The 17,450-nt window shown below is 45.1% G+C and overlaps 1 protein-coding gene across 7 annotated transcripts in view; it reads left to right on the top strand.

Annotated features, from left to right (window-relative positions):
• Positions 1-17,450, top strand: part of TMEM94 (transmembrane protein 94) — a 98,269-nt gene that overhangs the window by 40,284 nt on the left and 40,535 nt on the right. For 4 of the 7 annotated variants that reach the window (XM_050920590.1, XM_050920593.1, XM_050920592.1 and 1 more), the window contains 5 exons: positions 13,706-13,825; positions 14,766-14,893; positions 15,038-15,130; positions 15,553-15,689; positions 16,421-16,623. In XM_050920590.1, the coding sequence (XP_050776547.1) occupies positions 13,706-13,825; positions 14,766-14,893; positions 15,038-15,130; positions 15,553-15,689; positions 16,421-16,623 (681 nt within the window). Of the gene's footprint in view, positions 1-13,705; positions 13,826-14,765; positions 14,923-15,021; positions 15,131-15,552; positions 15,690-16,420; positions 16,624-17,450 lie in introns of those variants that run through there. The other 3 variants (XM_050920591.1, XM_050920595.1, XM_050920596.1) reach the window with 3 other exon arrangements.

Genomic DNA, 17,450 nt, shown 5'->3' with positions numbered 1-17,450 from the left:
CCAGTTTTTAAGATTTTAGCCATTTTGACTTTACAGATTATACCAATGTGGTGTACAGCTAGAGTGAGACACGTATCTATGCCATGCCAAGAGCCTTAGACCATTGTTATATTAAATATAACTCAACCAATCACCACCCTTACTCTACAGTTACTTTGTGTGCGACAGTTTCATCAGTTGTATAAAGGAGTCTGCAGATTGTCCAACTGCCACACTGATGGGACAGCTCAGACTTTCAGCTACTAGTATAATGTATGGGCCTCCAGGCGCCAAAGGAGGAGGTTGGAGTTTACCACAGCTGTAGGTGCTGCTCAGTGTAGGTTGAAGGGAGCAGAGATGACCAGATGGGGATTCACAGGAGCAACTAAACATTACAGGAAGAGAAGGCTTCCCTCTCTCTCAAGAGGTTTGTCAGTTGGAACCTGAGGGGAGGTTGTGGGAGGCAAGGAGAGTCCCTTTGCTGTGAGCCAGAGGAAGTGCACTGTGCCAGGCATTCCTCCTACAGAATCTAGCAGATCATCATCAGCTCTTTAGACATCAGCCAGCCCATAGATTGGCGTGTATTGCATGCTGAAGCCCCCGAGACAGTGGGTTGCCTGGTGTGACAGGAGCTGGTGATCTGCCAGGCTTTGCAGGAGGAGAGCCACATTTCAGCAGCGGAACTCCTGCCTTATTTCCTCTCATCTAACCAAGCAGGTTTATTGACTGGATCTGATCCTGTGGTGCTGAATTGCTTTTCCTCCCCCTGCTTAGCGCCCTCTCATTCCTGCAGACCCCAATGAATTGCTTATGCTTGGCAGCAGCTCAGTCTAGCTACCCCTTTCTGCTGTTTGTGGCCAGACTGACCTGTAATTTGAGGTTGAAGATATTCACTGAAAGCAGAGGAAAGATGAACTAACTGGCTCTTCTGTTCAGCACCCTCTCCCTGTATACGCCTGTTAGTTTCCTTTCTAAAGTAAAATCATGAATGCCTTGCTCTTCCTGCAATGTTGTTTTTTTCTTAACTACTCTGTAGATTACAGCACTGGGTCAGACTCAATATCATCCTTGTGACAAAGAGCTGTAATCATTCCATTTACCTGGCTCTTGTCATTGCTGGTGGGCTGAGTAGTAATAGGACAGCGCAGGGATCAGCTCCAGAGAGCCACTGATGTGTTTTACAAATGCTTGCATGTTCTCTGGGTCTCTTGGGTCAATGAAGAAAGTAGTTGGCTATTTTGTCTGTTGCATTTCCCTTTTAAACATAAGTATGCAGGGACAAAGGGAAGGTGCAGCGCTCTAATGAAGTTGCATGATATGTGGCGAGTATTTGCTTTTGTTGTAACCTGGGATCTAGTTTTCGCTCTCTTTAGATGGAATCTTATGCTGTATATGGAGGGGATATTTAGAAGTTGTGCATGTTCCCATGACCATGTGGGTACAGGTTAGTCTTCAAGATGTCATTGAAGAAGTGAGTGTTTGAGATTTTTATTAGTGGACTAGCCATCTCACTGGTGCATTTGCTTTTTTACCGGTGGAGTCTCAGCCCTCTATCTTCTTAAGGAAGTGCACCTGCAGGTGATGAAAGGCTGAAGAGATCTATCTCTGAGATGCTGAATAGCTGTCTGTTGTGCCATATGAAAAATGTAAAGGTGTGCTTTAGTGTATTTGAAATCTGTCTCCTTAGATGCTGATCACTGAATGGGGTGGATGGATAGGAATGTGCAGTGACAGATTTTGCTGTATCCGGGCACCTCATAAAAGAATGTATTTATCTTCACAACACCCTTGTGAGATAGGAAAGGATTATTATCCCCATTTTAGAGATGTAGAACTGAGAAAGTTTGTGGCAGAGCCAACAGCAGATCTCTGCTCTCCTGAGTCACAGTCCAAAGTCTGAACCAAAAAAATCATCCTTCCTGTTTGTTCAGTGTGGAGTGTATGTGTGTGTCAGGGGGTTTTACAGTCCAGGTCACCGAAAAGGCATCATACCTAAAACTGTTCTTACCATGAGCTCAAGATATTTCTCCCTGCTTGTCCCCTTCATTCCGGGACTTTCTTCCCCTGTTATTGACCTGAGATCCTGAAAGGTTGTGTCTGGGTCTATAAGTAATGCTTGTCACTCGTGTTATGTGCCAGTGGTGTGCTAGATGCTTTTGCTGTTTACTTGGTGTGTTAGGTGTCTCCATCAGATAGGGTAATGTTTGTTTTGGTGATCCATCTCCTCTCTTGGCATTCTCCCCTCCACTTCCCCATCATAACTCTCTTTCTGTTTATTACCTTTTTAAGCCTCCTACCCTTGTCCACAAGAGCCTTCTTTTGTGCACCTACCCTTCACTTCAAATAGAGTGACCCCGTGGCAAAAGAATGAAGGTGTTCCAGCTCTGAGATTTAGAGCTTGAAGGGGGCACATGAGTATTTCAGGGACCCATCTAGAACTTTATACCTGCTTCTCCTTCCTTTGTCTGCTGTGTACATGACATTTCCTCTTTATTGGGAACGTGTGTCTGTACTAGGCATTGGTGTGGAGTGTCGTCCTACCACACTCCAGTCTCCTCCGTAGCTTGTTGGTATATCTGTTGGAACTAGCCCAGTGGTGTCTAGGCACACTGTGCTTTTCAGTGACAATCTCTGTCATTATTGCTGCCTTTTATTTTGTATAGTAGAGGAGCTGCTGCTATCAGTCCTTACCTGTGGTTGGCAGACTGAGCAACCTTCTTTGGGTCCATTGCTATACTCCAAACAACCACTTGGGCATGGAAAGAAGGAAAGCTTAGTGTGCCCTACACCTCAAACTCAGTCCCTTCTGTGTGTAGCATTCCAGTGATGCAGTAGCATGTGTATTGTGGGCGAAATTGCCTGTCCTCTTGCCCGCTGGGAATCTTTGTCAGACTCCTATGTTTAGCTCTGCATTGATGTTACGTGGTCCTCCTCCAAGAGAAACACGGAACTGTTTCCTCTAATCCTGTCACCAACACAGAGAATGAGAATTATAGTAGGATTATTTTTAGCTCTGTCAAAGCTGCAGTTCAGGCAGTATCTCAGTCTCTGCCTTGCAATAAATTTCTGCTTTAGATTTTCATTTTGATGCAAAATGCTTTGCAACTTCATCTGCTAAGAGAGAGCAGAGAAGGGGCTAGGTGGGTGGGTTCTAGAGTGTGGCTTGGGTTAGAGCATTTGTCTCTCAGCCCTTGAAACCCAGATTCAAATTCTGGTTTGCATCACCAGTGAAAGTTCGTTAAATAGCCTAGTTTAGCTTCCTGTAGATATCCATGCACATCGCAATCCTATCCAGATCTGGAATAGCAAGAGTGTGTACATCAGAACTGAGGTGCACTTGCACAGCTCTGTGCGTGTGTGTGTGTGTGTGTGTGTGCGCGTGCACACGTGTGCGCAGGCCTTGAATAGCAGGAACAGTTGAGATTGAACTGCATTGGCTCAGCTATCTAAGGAGCTTGCAGCTCTTGATTGAGCTAAATTGGCAGAGCAGTGTCCGTGGGTGAGGTGGGGGTGTGAAGCTTGGATGGTGCTTGCCTGCATTGTGTCAGGTTCTGGCTAGTGTTAAATAGGCCTTCGCTTTTGTTAAGCTAAGCAGTGAGGTTCACTCAAGCTTTTTCAAGGTGTGGGGTAGCCCATGTTCCGTGACACATGTCAGTACCACCAATGTGTTTGCATCCACTCTCCTATAAGTGCTCCAGCTGGGATTTCTGTTCCAAAGCTCCACTGTACTTCATTTTGCCTTTAAGTAATATTTTTATATTCCTTTTTGGTCCTAATCTCATGATCTCATCTGAAACTGCCAGTTCAATTTTCCAGTTCAACGGAGGTGGTTATTAGTCTAATGGAGAAAAGCCACAAGGGCCTAGTTGGATTCTGATCCAGCAGTGTTTCATAAACCCACTGCCCAGAATATGCATAGAAACAGCCAGGGATTATTTAAGGCCTAGCGGTGATACAGTACTGGTATGTGAAAGTAAGTAGTCTGGTAATAACATTACTTCTGTTATGGTCATCAAATGGCCACTTGTTTGCTCTTTCAGTAAATGCCTTCTGTAACCTGCTCCTGTGGACTCTTGTTGTCTTAACTGTGCAGCTCTTTATCCTGGGCTGACCTGCAGGAGGCAGAATAACATGGCTGCCCAAATCCTGAACTTTGGGGGGATACAGTAGAATTTCAAGGATACAAACACCAGAGTTATGGACTGACCGGTCAACCAGACACCATGTGAAACCAGAAGTAACTAATCAGGCAGAAGCAGAGAGAGAGATGCACACAAAAAGAGCAAATATTGTACTGTGACAGGGCTGCATCTTAAAGGTAGGCACATCTGGGCTGCCTATCCCCACCCAACCCCCATGCGCAGGGCAGTCACTTACAGCTAAGAGGTGAAGATGCTGGTGCTGGCAGCCGGAGCCAGCAGAGCAGAAGCAGCCAGGGCCGTCCTTAGGCATACACAGCTGCCTAGGGCACCATGAAATTTGGGGCACCAAATTGCCCCAATTTTCATAGTGCCCTAGGCAACTGTGTGCTGCATACGTGACAGCACCAGCCCCAGCAACCAGCCCTATTCCTGGGCTGACCCCGCCCCCCAACCCCAACAGGCTGCAACCACTTCAAGGGGCAGGAACATCCGTAGGAGGGTGTGGGGCCCTGGACTCCCTCCGCCCTGCCTCTTACCCTTTCCCCTGCTCTGCCCCCAGCCTGCCCCCATTCCACCTCTTCCCCCAGTGACCTCCGCACTCACTGGTGGTGGGAAGCAGAGCGATGCAGCCCCAGCCTGCTCCGCTTCCCTTGCCCCGGCCCCAGCCATGTCGCTTGGTTTGGGGAAAGTGGCCCCCCACAGCTCTTGCCTCCCAGACCCTGGGGGGGGTGTGTGTAGGGCACCCAAATGGCTAAGTATGGCCCTGGGAGCAGCGCTGGGACCTGAACCATTTTCACCACCCCTCCCCAGTGGGAAGGGAACACACTGTTTACACAGGGGCACAAACTTGCAAACTCAGGCCTTGTCTACACTACAAAGTTGCAGCGCTGGTGAGGGGGTTACAGCGCTGCAACTTAGGATGTGTACACACCTGCAGGGCATTACCAGCGCTGCAACTTCCTGTTTGCAGTGCTGGCCGTACACCCGGTCGTGCCTCGGGTGTAGAGGATCCAGCGCTGGATCACCAGCGCTGGTCATCAGGTGTCGACACTCACCAGCGTTTTTGTTGACCTCCGTGGAATAAGCAGGTATCGGAAGCCTCTCTGGTAATCAAGCAAACTCCACTGCCCTCCAAGCAGGTCTCCTTCCCCGCGGTGTGCTCTGGCGTTCCCCGACCCCCCCTCCAAGCAGGTCTCCTTCCCCGCGGTTTGCTCTGGCGTTCCCCGACCCCCCCCTCCAAGCAGGTCTCCTTCCCCGCGGTGTGCTCTGGCGTTCCCCGACCCCCCCTCCAAGCAGGTCTCCTTCCCCGCGGTGTGCTCTGGCGTTCCCCGACCCCCTCTCCAAGCAGATATCCAGCCCCGCGGTGTGCTCTGGCGTTCCCCGACCCCCCCCCCTCCAAGCAGGTCTCCTTCCCCGCGGTGTGCAACAGCGCTGCAGCGTGGCCACATCTAACACCACTTGCAGCGCTGGTTGCTGTAAGTGTGGCCACTCTGTAGCGCTGGCCCTATACAGCTGTACTAATACAGCTGTAACAACCAGCGCTGCAAAATTGTAGATGTAGACATACCCTCAGTCTGACCCAGGAAAGAAGCTGCTGGAGCTGAGGAGGGAGTTCAGCTGCTGCTGAAGCCTGGCCTGGAGTGTCAGCTGCTGAATCTGGAGCCCGAACTGTGCTTTGTTAAGAGTTACAGACAACCTCCATTCCTGAGGTGCCTGTAACTCTGAGATTCTACTGTAATAGCAAAGCAATCTGCCTCCATTGACCCCTAAACCTACTAAACTTCTGCAAAAAAAACCCAAATAAAACCCCAACCCCCCTCAGAGTTTCAGAGGCTAGATGCTCCAAGAAAATCTAAACATTTAAAAAGATACCTCAATAAGAAGAGTGTTTCTGGGTCACAGTGTAGAGAGATGCCTACTTTTCTGTCCCCAAGTGAACACATGGCAGACAAATCAAGCACAGATAGCAGGGCTGAGGAAAATCAAATGGCTACCAAAGCAAACATTCTGGAGATGATCTCTTAGGGCTTGTCTACATCACAAAGTTGCAGCGCTGGTGAGGGGGTTACAGCGCTGCAACTTAGGAGGTGTACACATCTGCAGGGCATCACCAGCGCTGCAACTCCCTGTTTGCTGCGCTGGCCGTACTCCCGTTTTGTCTCGGGTGTAGAGGATCCAGCGCTGGTGATCCAGCGCTGGTAATCAAGTGTAGACACTTACCAGCGCTTTTCTTGACCTCCGTGGAATAAGCAGGTATCCCAGCATACCTGAGGAAGCCTCTCTGGTAATCAAGCAGGTCTCCTTCCCCGCGGTTTGCTCCGGTGTTCTCCGAATCCCCCCCCAAGCGGGTCTCCTTCCCCGCGGTTTGCAGGGGGGTTCGGGGAACGCGAGAGCAAACCGCGGGGAAGCAGGTCTCCTTCCCCGGTTTGCTCTCGCATTCCCCGAACCCCCGAGCAAGCAGGTCTCCTTCCCCGCGGTTTGCAGGGGGGTTCGGGGAACGCGAGAGCAAACCGCGGGGAAGGAGACCTGCTTGCTCGGGGGTTCGGGGAACGCGAGAGCAAACCGCGGGGAAGCAGGTCTCCTTCCCTGGTTTGCTCTCGCGTTCCCCGAACCCCCATGCAAGCAGGTCTCCTTCCCCGGTTTGCTCTCGCGTTCCCCGAACCCCCATGCAAGCAGGTCTCCTTCCCCGCGGTTTGCAGGGGGGTTCGGGGAACGAGAGAGCAAACCGGGGAAGGAGACCTGCTTCCCCGCGGTTTGCTCTCGCGTTCCCCGAACCCCCGAGCAAGCAGGTCTCCTTCCCCGCGGTTTGCTCTCGCGTTCCCCGAACCCCCCTGCAAACCGCGGGGAAGGAGACCTGCTTGCTCGGGGGTTCGGGGAACGCGAGAGCAAACCGGGGAAGGAGACCTGCTTCCCCGCGGTTTGCTCTCGCGTTCCCCGAACCCCCCTTGAAGCCGCCCAACAGCGCTGCAGTGTGGCCACATCTAACACCACTTGCAGCGCTGGTTGCTGTAAGTGTGGCCACTCTGCAGCGCTGGCCCTATACAGCTGTACTAATACAGCTGTAACAACCAGCGCTGCAAAATTGTAGATGTAGACATACCCTTAGTTTCAGTCCATGAGAGAGGATCTGACAACTAAGCTTCTTGCAGTATAGAAGGAAGTTGCTGTCTTGGAAGAGCAAGTCATTGTGCTGGAGACTGGCCTAAGAGAAGTAAGTGAGAGAGAAACAGAGCTACATGGCACTGATGGCGCAGAGAGAGATCAACCCGAAATCGGATGAGATAGAAAATTGATTCTGATTTTGTTCCTTCTCAAGTAAGGGACTGCCTGAAAAGGTGGAAGGAGACAGTCCAATTCAGTAGGTAAAAATGTTGATCCTGGAGTTGTTTCATCTGAGCTCTTTGAAAGGTGTAAAAGTGGAGAGAGCACACAGGATGCCACTCCCCCTGCTGGGCCTTAGAAATTCAGAGACCTAATGGTGAAATTTCATGATCATTAGTAGAAAAATTTAATTATGAAAAAATCAGAGTGCATTCAGAGCTTGTACTCCAAGGCCATAAGCTGCAGTTTTTCCATGACCTCTTACCTCTTTGCCCTAACTTTAAAAAATAGAAGAGAGCTGAAGGAAATTACAGTAGCACTCAGAAGGGCAGATTTTTTTTTGCTGCAGATGGGGATTCCCATTAAACTCTCATTCAGTTTCCAAAATTAGTATTGTATGTTAAGTGTCTTCAGAAAAGGCAAAAATACACTCCAGTCTCTTGGGATAGAAATCCATACTTCAGATGTACATGAAGATTCTCCAGAGGTAGTAACTACAGATAAGCTGCTAAAAAAAACTCTTAGGAAATGATGAAACAAGAAAAAGAAGATAGGAAAAGAAAAGACAAACACTCTAGAGAATACATTGGCAATGGCAGAAGTAAAGCTGAACAAGAGAACTTGGATACTTAAGGCATATTCTAGAGCAGGAGTCCCCAACGCGGCATTTCGGCGGATGCTCGACCACCGCCACGGTCCTTCGTCTGTCGCCCGCCAGACAAAAAGGTTGGGGACCACAGTCCTATAGACTAACCAAAAGGGATTTCTTGGGAGTCACTAGGAGTGAACAGTAACTATATCAGTGTTATAAAGAAAATAGTATTAAATTTGCTTTAGTTGGGGTGATGGGTAAAAGCTGTGTACTGTATTTTAAAACATAGAGGAAATAAAGGACAATAGGAGGGGAGTTGGTGGTGTGGGTAAGGGATGAAATCCCAAGAATGGAGCAGACCGGAGAAAAGGGGGATGGGATGGGGAGGAGTCTTTAGAAGGTCTGTGTAAATCCTCCTCCTAACTCAAAATAAGCAGGTGGTAATCTGTCCCTAAGGACGAGGAGTGAGGTCCCATAGGTGGAGAATGTACCTCCTTTGGATTGCAAGAGAAACAGCCCAAGTGTTCTTGGTGAGAGTACAGGGGTTTAGGGTTCAGCAAAGCATAGTCACTTGGAGACTGTTTTACATGTTATATTGTTTTTATTTGTGGATTTAAAGTAAGGGGAATGCAAAAGAGGGGAGGGAACTGTGAAGGTGGGGGGAATTAATACAAGAAATAGATATGGAAGTGTACAAACACAAACCAAGCCCTATTCAGGCACACAGTTTTGAATGCAACATCGTAAGAGACAGGAGAGACGATGACAACACAAGGGGTCATGCCATCAAACAGCTAAAAAATCACAATAATTTCAAGTTTTTAAATACATTGAATAGTTACTCTCAATGGTTCTTTCTTTTAAAGTGACATGTTTGCATGTCAGAGGGCTACATCATGTAATTGAAAGGGAAAAAGCCCTGGTAGAATTTTAAAATCCCTGCTCAGATTATTTTACTTCAATATACTTATTTTCAGGAGGGACAAATTATGAGCATGAAAGATGTAATTGGTTTCAAGAGACATGTTTTGTTTCAGCTAAAGAAAAGAGGAATGGGCATAAAATTTGATAAAAACATACCTTTTCGAGTCAAAGGTCAATGTAAGGAGAAAGAGGGATGATTTAGATTGTTGAAGGACACAGTTGCTGGGTAATTAATAATGATGGGCTCAGTGTATGCTCTCAATCAAAAGGACTTCTGTAAAACTCTGCAGCACTTTGGGGAAGGGGAAATTGTACTTGGAGGAGACTTCAATTGCACATCTATTCCTGACTGGGACAAATCTGATTTAAAAGACCAGGGGGATAGGGAGGCGGTAGCAGCATTGACTTCTCTGTGCCAACAGCTCAGTTTGTCACCTTGATGGAGAGAATTGACTCCAGTGGAAAAAGATTACACATTTTATTCACACCCTCATCAGTTATATACTAGAATAGATATAATGTTAATCTCTAAATCCTTAATGAAGCAGACACTGAAACTGGCAGCATTACATGGTCAGATCCTGCACCAGTAAAGTGATACTTGATAACTGGGATGAGTCCCAATGATCACTTTTTGAGGGTGTGTGTGTAGGGGGAGTGAGCTGCTTTTTTCTCCAAGAAAAAGATTGGGTTGCAGAAATTAAAAAGGACATTGTTCAGTACTTTCAGATAAATGATATTGACAACATAAAGAGAAGCTTTCTCCAGGAGGCAGGTAAAGCACTATTTAGGGGTCGGTTGATAAGCAGAGCCTCTCACCTGAAAAAAGAAAGAACTCAAGAAAAAATAGAACTACAGCAGAAGATAAAAAGGTTGCAAGACATGCATAAAAACACAGGTTCAAAAACATCTATAACAATTAACTAAATATATGAGGAAAATTGAATATATTGGTGACAGATGCCACTGAAAAAGCCATTAGTTAGTATACAAAGCACAAGTTTTCTGAAAAAGGAAATAAAAGTGATACTTTAAAGGGATTCAAAAGCAATGTATTATTGCACCAGTTAGAACAATCAGCAAAAAGATAGTTATGCACCCTAATGAAATGTGCTACTTTTGCTGCTGCTTATAAAAATCTCTATACTTCAGATACTCCAAGTTCTGAAGTTACTTCCAGATTATTATTTTTTAATTAACAGACTTTCCAAAGATAAGCAAAATTTTTAAGACTCTCTAGATAAAGAAATAACAGAAGAAGTCGTCCTAGTGGCAATAGCAAATATGGTTATTCTCCCTAAAGATGGAAAAGATCTCACTGTATGCATTTCTTATAGGCCCATATCCACTGTTGAATCATAGCATAAAGATTCTAGCAAAGATACGAGCTAGCTGATTGCGGTCTATGCTCTCAGCTTATATAAACCCAGATCAAACTGAATTCATTAAGGATAAACAAATCTCAGACAGTATTAAGAGAGGATTTGGAATAATCTGTAATACCAAATTAAAGAAAATCTGTTTCTTTTATTGTCACCAGATGCAGAGAAAGGAGATAGAATAGTGGGACGTTCTGTTTCAAGCCCTGCCCTATGTGGACTTTGTCCCCAAGTTCACTAAATGAATAACTGTTCTTTACACCAGCCCAGAAGCAACTGTTTGAGTTCATGGTGTTGAATCTCTGCTGTTTGAATTACACAGAAGGACTTGGCAGGGGGTGTCCATTGTCTCCTTCATTTATCGCACTGGACATGGAACCTTTAATACAAGGATAAGGAAAAATGAATCCATCACAGAAATAAAACTTGCACGGTCACATCAGAAAATAGTGTCATATGCAGATGATGTAATATTTTTATCTAAACCAATATTTCTCTCAAATTAGTTTCTGAAGAAATCTAGAACTTTGGGAAAGTGTCTGGATTAAAGTAAATTTAAGCCAAATACTGAAATGCCAGAATCTGAAAAGTCTCTCCTCCAGAAAACATGTAGGTACAAACGGGCAACAAATTCTATAAGATACCTGGGAATTCAAATCTCAAACAACATAGGAGAGCTCTATGATTTAGTGTCAAATCACTACTTCAGGAAATGAACAAAGATCTGGGGTGCTGAGGGAAGTATTTAATTTCTTGGTGGGGAAGTATAGCTGCAGCCAAAATAAGCATTCTGTCAAGGATATCTTTGTTTCCAAATTTTTCTGGAATTATCCCAGATAAAACCCTATGAAGAATATAGAGGATGTCAATTTTTATGGAATAAGGAAAGACCAAGAGTGAGTGCAGATACTCTATACAGGCCCATTAAACAGGGTTGAGTAGCTGTTCCAAATATTCTGTGGTACTACTTAGCCAGCCAGCTCAAAGTAGTAGTGAATTTGGGGTGCTCTAACCCAGCCAAACATGGGGTATTTATTAAACAAATAATTGTGGCAGTGAGAATGTTGCTAAACTACCGTGGATTGATTAATTAAAAAAAAAAATCTCATCCTCTAGAAATTTACGCACATCTTTTAGCAAAGGCTGTGTTTAGAATAGAACTACACATGAGATAAATTCCTTTCCCTTGCCAATGACACCCATTACAAATATTCCAGATCTTAACCCAAATTGTGAACAAGAGAGCGTCGAAGATTGGGAGAGCCATGGAATACACATAATGGGCCAGTTATTCAGTAAAAAAAAAAAAAAACAACCCAAAAACATTTCTAACTTATTTAGAGATCAAAATTAACTTTAACTGGCCCACTCTCCCCCTGTACCAGTACTTTCAAGTGAGGCATTATGTTTCTCAACTTTCTAAGAAACCTGTTATGCAGAAAGCTAATTTTAATAGAAGAGATGGCATCTGATCAATTAGGAAACAAAAATTATAACTAATTTATATCGATCTTTGCAGACAGCTTTTCTAACAAAAAAGTGTCTGTATATAACACTCTGGGAAAAGGAGGTGGATAGACAAATTACGCTAGAAGAATCTGGTTTGATCTAGAAAAAAGGACCAGCAACCTCAGTCTGTAGCACAATAAAAGAAAATTTCTTTAAGATACGGTTTCAAAGGTACCTCTCACCATTCAGGTTTTTATTTATATATAATATATAAAATAGAGAGAGAGAGAGAGAGATTGATTGAGAAATAGTGGTGAAAGAGGAGATTTTATGCATGTATGGTGAACATGTCCTATTGTTAGAGAGTATTGGGATGCAATCTGTAACCCAGGGGTCAGCAACCTTTCAGAAGTGATGTGCCGAGTCTTCATTTATTCAGTCTAATTTACGGTTTCACGTGTCAGTAATACATTTTAATGTTTTTAGAAGGTCTCTTTCTATAAGTCTATAATATATAACTAAATTATTGTTGTACATAAAGTAAATAAGGTTTTTAAAATGTTTAAGCAGCTTCATTTAAAATTAAATTAAAATGCAGAGCCTCCTGGACCGGTGGCCAGGACCCAGGCAGTGTGAGTGCCACTGAAAATCAGCTCACGTGCTGCCTTCGGCACATGTGCCATAGGTTGCCTACCCCTGTCGTAACCTAATATCACAAATTTGTATTACCAAATGATCCTTTGGTAATCCTTCTAGGGCAGAAATGGTCACCCGGGGGGAAAAGAAGAACTGGTCTCTTATCTCCTAGTAGCTGCTCGGTTGTTGGTAGTCTCTCACTGGAAAAAGAAAAATAGCCCAACCAACCGTTGAGGAATGATTTTTTTTTTAAAAGGGGATTATGGAAAAATTAACACATCAGTTATGTACCCAGTAAAATAGAAAGAGGGCAGGTAGATACTTAGATATTTGGTCACCTTTCATTCAGTGCTCAAAGTACATTCACCTGTGTGTTTAAAACAAACAAACAAACAAAAAAACAGCATACTTGTTTTTCTTTGTTTTTTTTATATTAACATTTGATAGTGCTGGTCTGTTAAATATGTATATATAGAGATTTAACTCACATAATTTAATAAAATCACTAGAAGCAACATATTATAGGCCTTGTAATGATGCTCACTCTGTAATATGGTAACATATTAAATAGAAAGATCTGGTGGCTATATTCCTGTATAATGTCTCTAAACAAAAGCTAACTGTTTGTTTTGTTCCTGATATTTGTATGGCGAGGATTTGTAAACTTGTTAAAAGAATTTTAAAAATGAAACATTAAAAGAAAAGCAATGTATTCTGCATCATTAAAATTTCAGCCTAACTATCTGTCTTGTGCTGCTTGTTTTTAGCTTTTGTCTCAAATTTGGGACTCAACAGATAGAGCTTTGGCACCTGCACCTGATCTAGAATGGAGTGGTGACCTGAACGGCTCCCATTTTCATTCCTGCAGACAAGTGGTCTTTCTCTGGGATAGTAGCTAGGAGATCAATTCATAACCTGCTCTTGGCAAATCACCTGGGATCGCTAACAAAGTGATATCAGTTTAAACCTCCCTTGCTTCTGGGAGTCGAGCATGCTCCTTTTGTAGCATTCCTAGTCTGTCAGCCAGAGACACTTTTTTGTCTTCTGGACCTTGTGTCTCAGTTCTCCTGCTGTGATGGAGCATTTAGCTGGAGTGCTCACCAATGTGTTTCTTGCCTGCGATCATCTTGGCTTTTTATTCCAGCAGACCAGTCCAAAGTTCATGGGAGGGTGAGAACATTGCAGATGATTCCAAGGCATTTGGGGACGTAGGGCTTTGCCAGCAGGAAAAAGCCAAGAAATATGATGGTGAAGCACTAAACAAACTGTTTTCTGCTCTCCAGGATGAGATGACCTCAAGTTTGGGCCTGACCACAAAGAAGGCCCTCACTATCCTGAGAGACCAGCTGTCAGCACTGCTGGAGGGACATCAGAAGGAAAGGAAGAAGGTGATTTCATGGAAGGTGAGGCAAAAAAAAAAAAAGCCCCTAGTAGGTTCTGACCTTCCCTATCAATCTCTCAAAACCCTAAGGTTTGTAAATTGGGAATTAGATCAGTTCCCCATATGGATCGCACAAAGGACCTATGGTGCGTCCCCAAGCTTTCCGAACCCTTGTTAAGCTAAAACTGAGTTAATTGAAGGTCAGTTACATTAGGGTCTGCTTTTGTGGAGCTTCTAAGTTCCCTGGGGCTAATGCTAGGAGCTATGCAAGGTTATAGCTCCTTTGCAGCTGTGCAGTTGTGGAATTTAGAAGCTTAACTTCAACCCAGAGATTCTTCAGAGCAGCAAAAGCTGAAACTCCTACCTAGTCAGCCTCCCGCCCCTTCCAGCGTTAGGAAGGTGAATGTGTGCTGCCTTTTCCTTCTCCCTGTGCCCCTAAGAGCTTTGTAAAATCAGGGTTTACATGTATTTGAAATATGATCTCTGTAGAGAGAGGCTCCAGAGTTGTCTCTCTCAGTGCACATAGGGGGTTGTTTAGAGCAGATGGGGCTATGAGGCTTAACACACTCCCCTGAGGCTTCAGCTACTGGTTGGGTGTCATGTACATTTAAATACAAAGCTCTAGCATCTTGTTTTTAGTAATTACATTTTAAAAATGTCTGTTCTCCCCTCTGGACCAGTGACAATGAGACGTCCTGGCACAGCTGCCTTTTGTATTCTGCCAGGGCATTACAAGGCAGTGAGCATTCACCCAAGCCAGTCATCTGATCCACTGCTAGCGTGTTAGGACTCAAATAAACACTGATGTGGGAAGCTCTTGACTGCTTTGAGGGTTTTTGCAAACGATGTTCGCTCCCAGTGGTTTTGTGAACTTCTACCTTCCTCCCATTATGTTATGCTTCCTAAAGGACTAGATATGTGTTTAGCTGACACTGAGTCTCTCCGCTACTCTTGCTTTGTAGGAGGTGTGGAGGAGCAGTTTCCTGTACCATGGTAACCGTTGCTCCTGTTTCCATTGGCCGGGTGCATCTCTGATGCTGCTGACAGTGCTGCTGCTGTTGTGCTGCTATGGGAGCCAGCCACACGGGAGGTGAGCAAAGCATCCTTTGCTATTTGAGGGTGAGTGGGAGTAGTTTTATACTGTATCAATAGTGCATGTGGCTGTCTTAGCCTTGTGGTCGCTAATTATTTTTAATCCCTGGGCTCATTCATGCCCAGATTGTGTCCCCATCAGCTCCTTCCCCCAGTCTCTGATAAAGACTCATTTTGGGAGCTCATTGATGCTGCTTCTCAACAATCCCATGATGGATCTGATGGAGAGAATGAGGTTGCCTCCCTTCGGGAACTGTACAAGTTCCTTCTTGTAGAGGGGTACCAGATCCCCTGATGTCCTGAGGTGTGGGAGTAGAGAGGGATAATCCTGAAACTGAACTGGGGGTTGGGGTGCCTCATGGAAGAGTGCAGAGAGCTGCCACTGGGACCTCACCATTCCCTGGCTGTATTTTATAAGGGTATCTCTGGATCGAAGCAGATCTTGTCAAACTTCTCCAGTGGAATTGTTCCAAAGACCAAGCATGGGCTTAATGCCTTTGCTTTTCTTTATGAATAATGTTAATACTTGAGTCAGTGGGATGAAAGAATAAAGGGGCAGGTAGGTGAGCATCTATATCTGTGCGCGGGGGAGCATATTCTGCTCCTGTACTCACATGCCTCTTCTGCTTCTTGGATATTTCCTGTTGCCTTACAAAGCCAAGGTGCTGAGATTGTGAATGCCCTGGCACTCCTCCTCCTCCTCCTCCTGAACCTCTTCTTGATTGGACGACAAGAGAGGCTGAAGCGCAGAGAGGTTGAAAGGAGGCTCTGGACCATCATCGACAAGATAAACGGTGAGGTCTCTATCTGCCCTCTCCCATTTGAGTTGTCATGCACACACTCACAGCTTCCCCCTGAGTTGGATTTCTCTCCAAACCTCAGTGTCTCCATTACCTGTATTTAGATTACCTGTCTTGTTTCATACAGAGGCAGGCTGTTGAGAGCCATGCTTTCTGCACTACTCTCTTTAGATGGGATATTCTGAGCTGCAATAGTGTCAAATGCTTTGTACCTTAACCTGGTAAGACAAATGACCATTATATCTGGGTGCTGGAGTAAGTCAGACTCTGAGCATCTCATAAAAATAAATGTATTCCAGCAAGCCATAAGAGAGGGGAGCATAGGGACAGCGGCACCCTCTCAGCAAGAGAAGTGTGTGTGGGAAGTTTGGGCAGCAAGCCTGGGGAGAGCCTCTGCCTGGCAGAAGGTAGAGTAATTATTTTCAGCCTGGGGCCCTTTGGGACATTCTCTTGGCTTTTGTCTTGCATAGGTTCATCTCAGTATTACCTGGTGTTTGGTGTATGTTGCAATTTGGCTATGGGTAGCTGTCTGTACAGGATGGGGAAATATGAGGGGACCTCCCTCCCCTCCCCCTCGGGGGAATAAAGGAAATGGCAGGAGATCATAAGGACTATGTGGGATTAGCACTGGAGAGATCATTCTGTGGAAGGTAAATCCTTACGGGATCACCAGCCCTTCTCCAGTGGGGCTCTTCCTCATTCTTTCCTGTTCTCTGTGCTTTCAGATACCCTGGAAGATGGCAAAGAGCCGAAGTGGCCAGACTCCATGTACCCCGACCTTCACATGCCTTTTGCCCCATCCTGGTCCCTCCACTGGGCCTACAGGGATGGTCATCTTGTAAACCTACCCGTCAGCCTGTTAGTAGAGGGAGACGTTATCGCTCTGAGACCGGGGCAGGAGTCTTTTGCTTCTCTGAGAGGAATTAAGGTAACTCACTTGTCTCCTTTCTGTGCCATGATGAAAGATTGTTTCCCAGGATCATCTTGTTGGTGACCAATTTCCAGAGAACACAGTATTCTCATGGTGTGTTTGATCTCTTCCTACCTTGGGAACACTCAAGAGCTTCACCTTGCACTTCATTTGTGCAGCTAAAAGTGCGTTATATAAACAGCTCTCCTGCCAACCGCCAATCCCCAACAATGTAGTCACACAAATGATGCCAAAGCATAACGTTACTTAGCTCCCAGAGGACAGAAAAGGAGTGTATTGTGCTTCTGATCATAACTGTATTAAACCCATCTGAATAGATAATTCAATAGGACACCTTCCCGTTTTGAAACCGTGGGTGTTGCTGTTGTGCCAGAAGATGGGTTTTAGGCAGAAAGTCACTGTCACTAAAGATCTTAAATGAACCCATGTGCAAAATACTCCTCTCTGCTCCTTGCTGTGAATTCATTGCACTCACTTCACAAGCAGAACTCCCAACATGAACGTGGTATTTCCGTATGGAACTCTACTGTACAATATGCCTTTCTGATAAAAGAAGGGGACTGTACCCTGCATTTCATATGGAGAAATAAAGGCTTATCTGCTCTCACCTTCCCCTTTCTGTTCTTTTATAATGTAAGGTTGTTGCATAGGATACATGGGGGGAAAGTGGATGAACTGCCTAAGAGGGCTGGAAATACAAGCTAAGGAAGAAATTAACTGAGAAAGAGCAGGAGAAAATGTTTAGGTTCTCACTGCAGGACAGCAAGTGGTCTCTGATCTAGACTTATCCGTTAGAAAATCATGCTTGATCATGATGGTCCCTT

Source organism: Gopherus flavomarginatus, chromosome 12, assembly GCF_025201925.1.
Source record: "Gopherus flavomarginatus isolate rGopFla2 chromosome 12, rGopFla2.mat.asm, whole genome shotgun sequence".
Taxonomy (NCBI): Eukaryota; Metazoa; Chordata; order Testudines; family Testudinidae; genus Gopherus; species Gopherus flavomarginatus.
The sequence above is the reverse complement of the archived record's forward strand: the minus strand, read 5'-3'. Positions and strand labels throughout refer to the sequence as shown.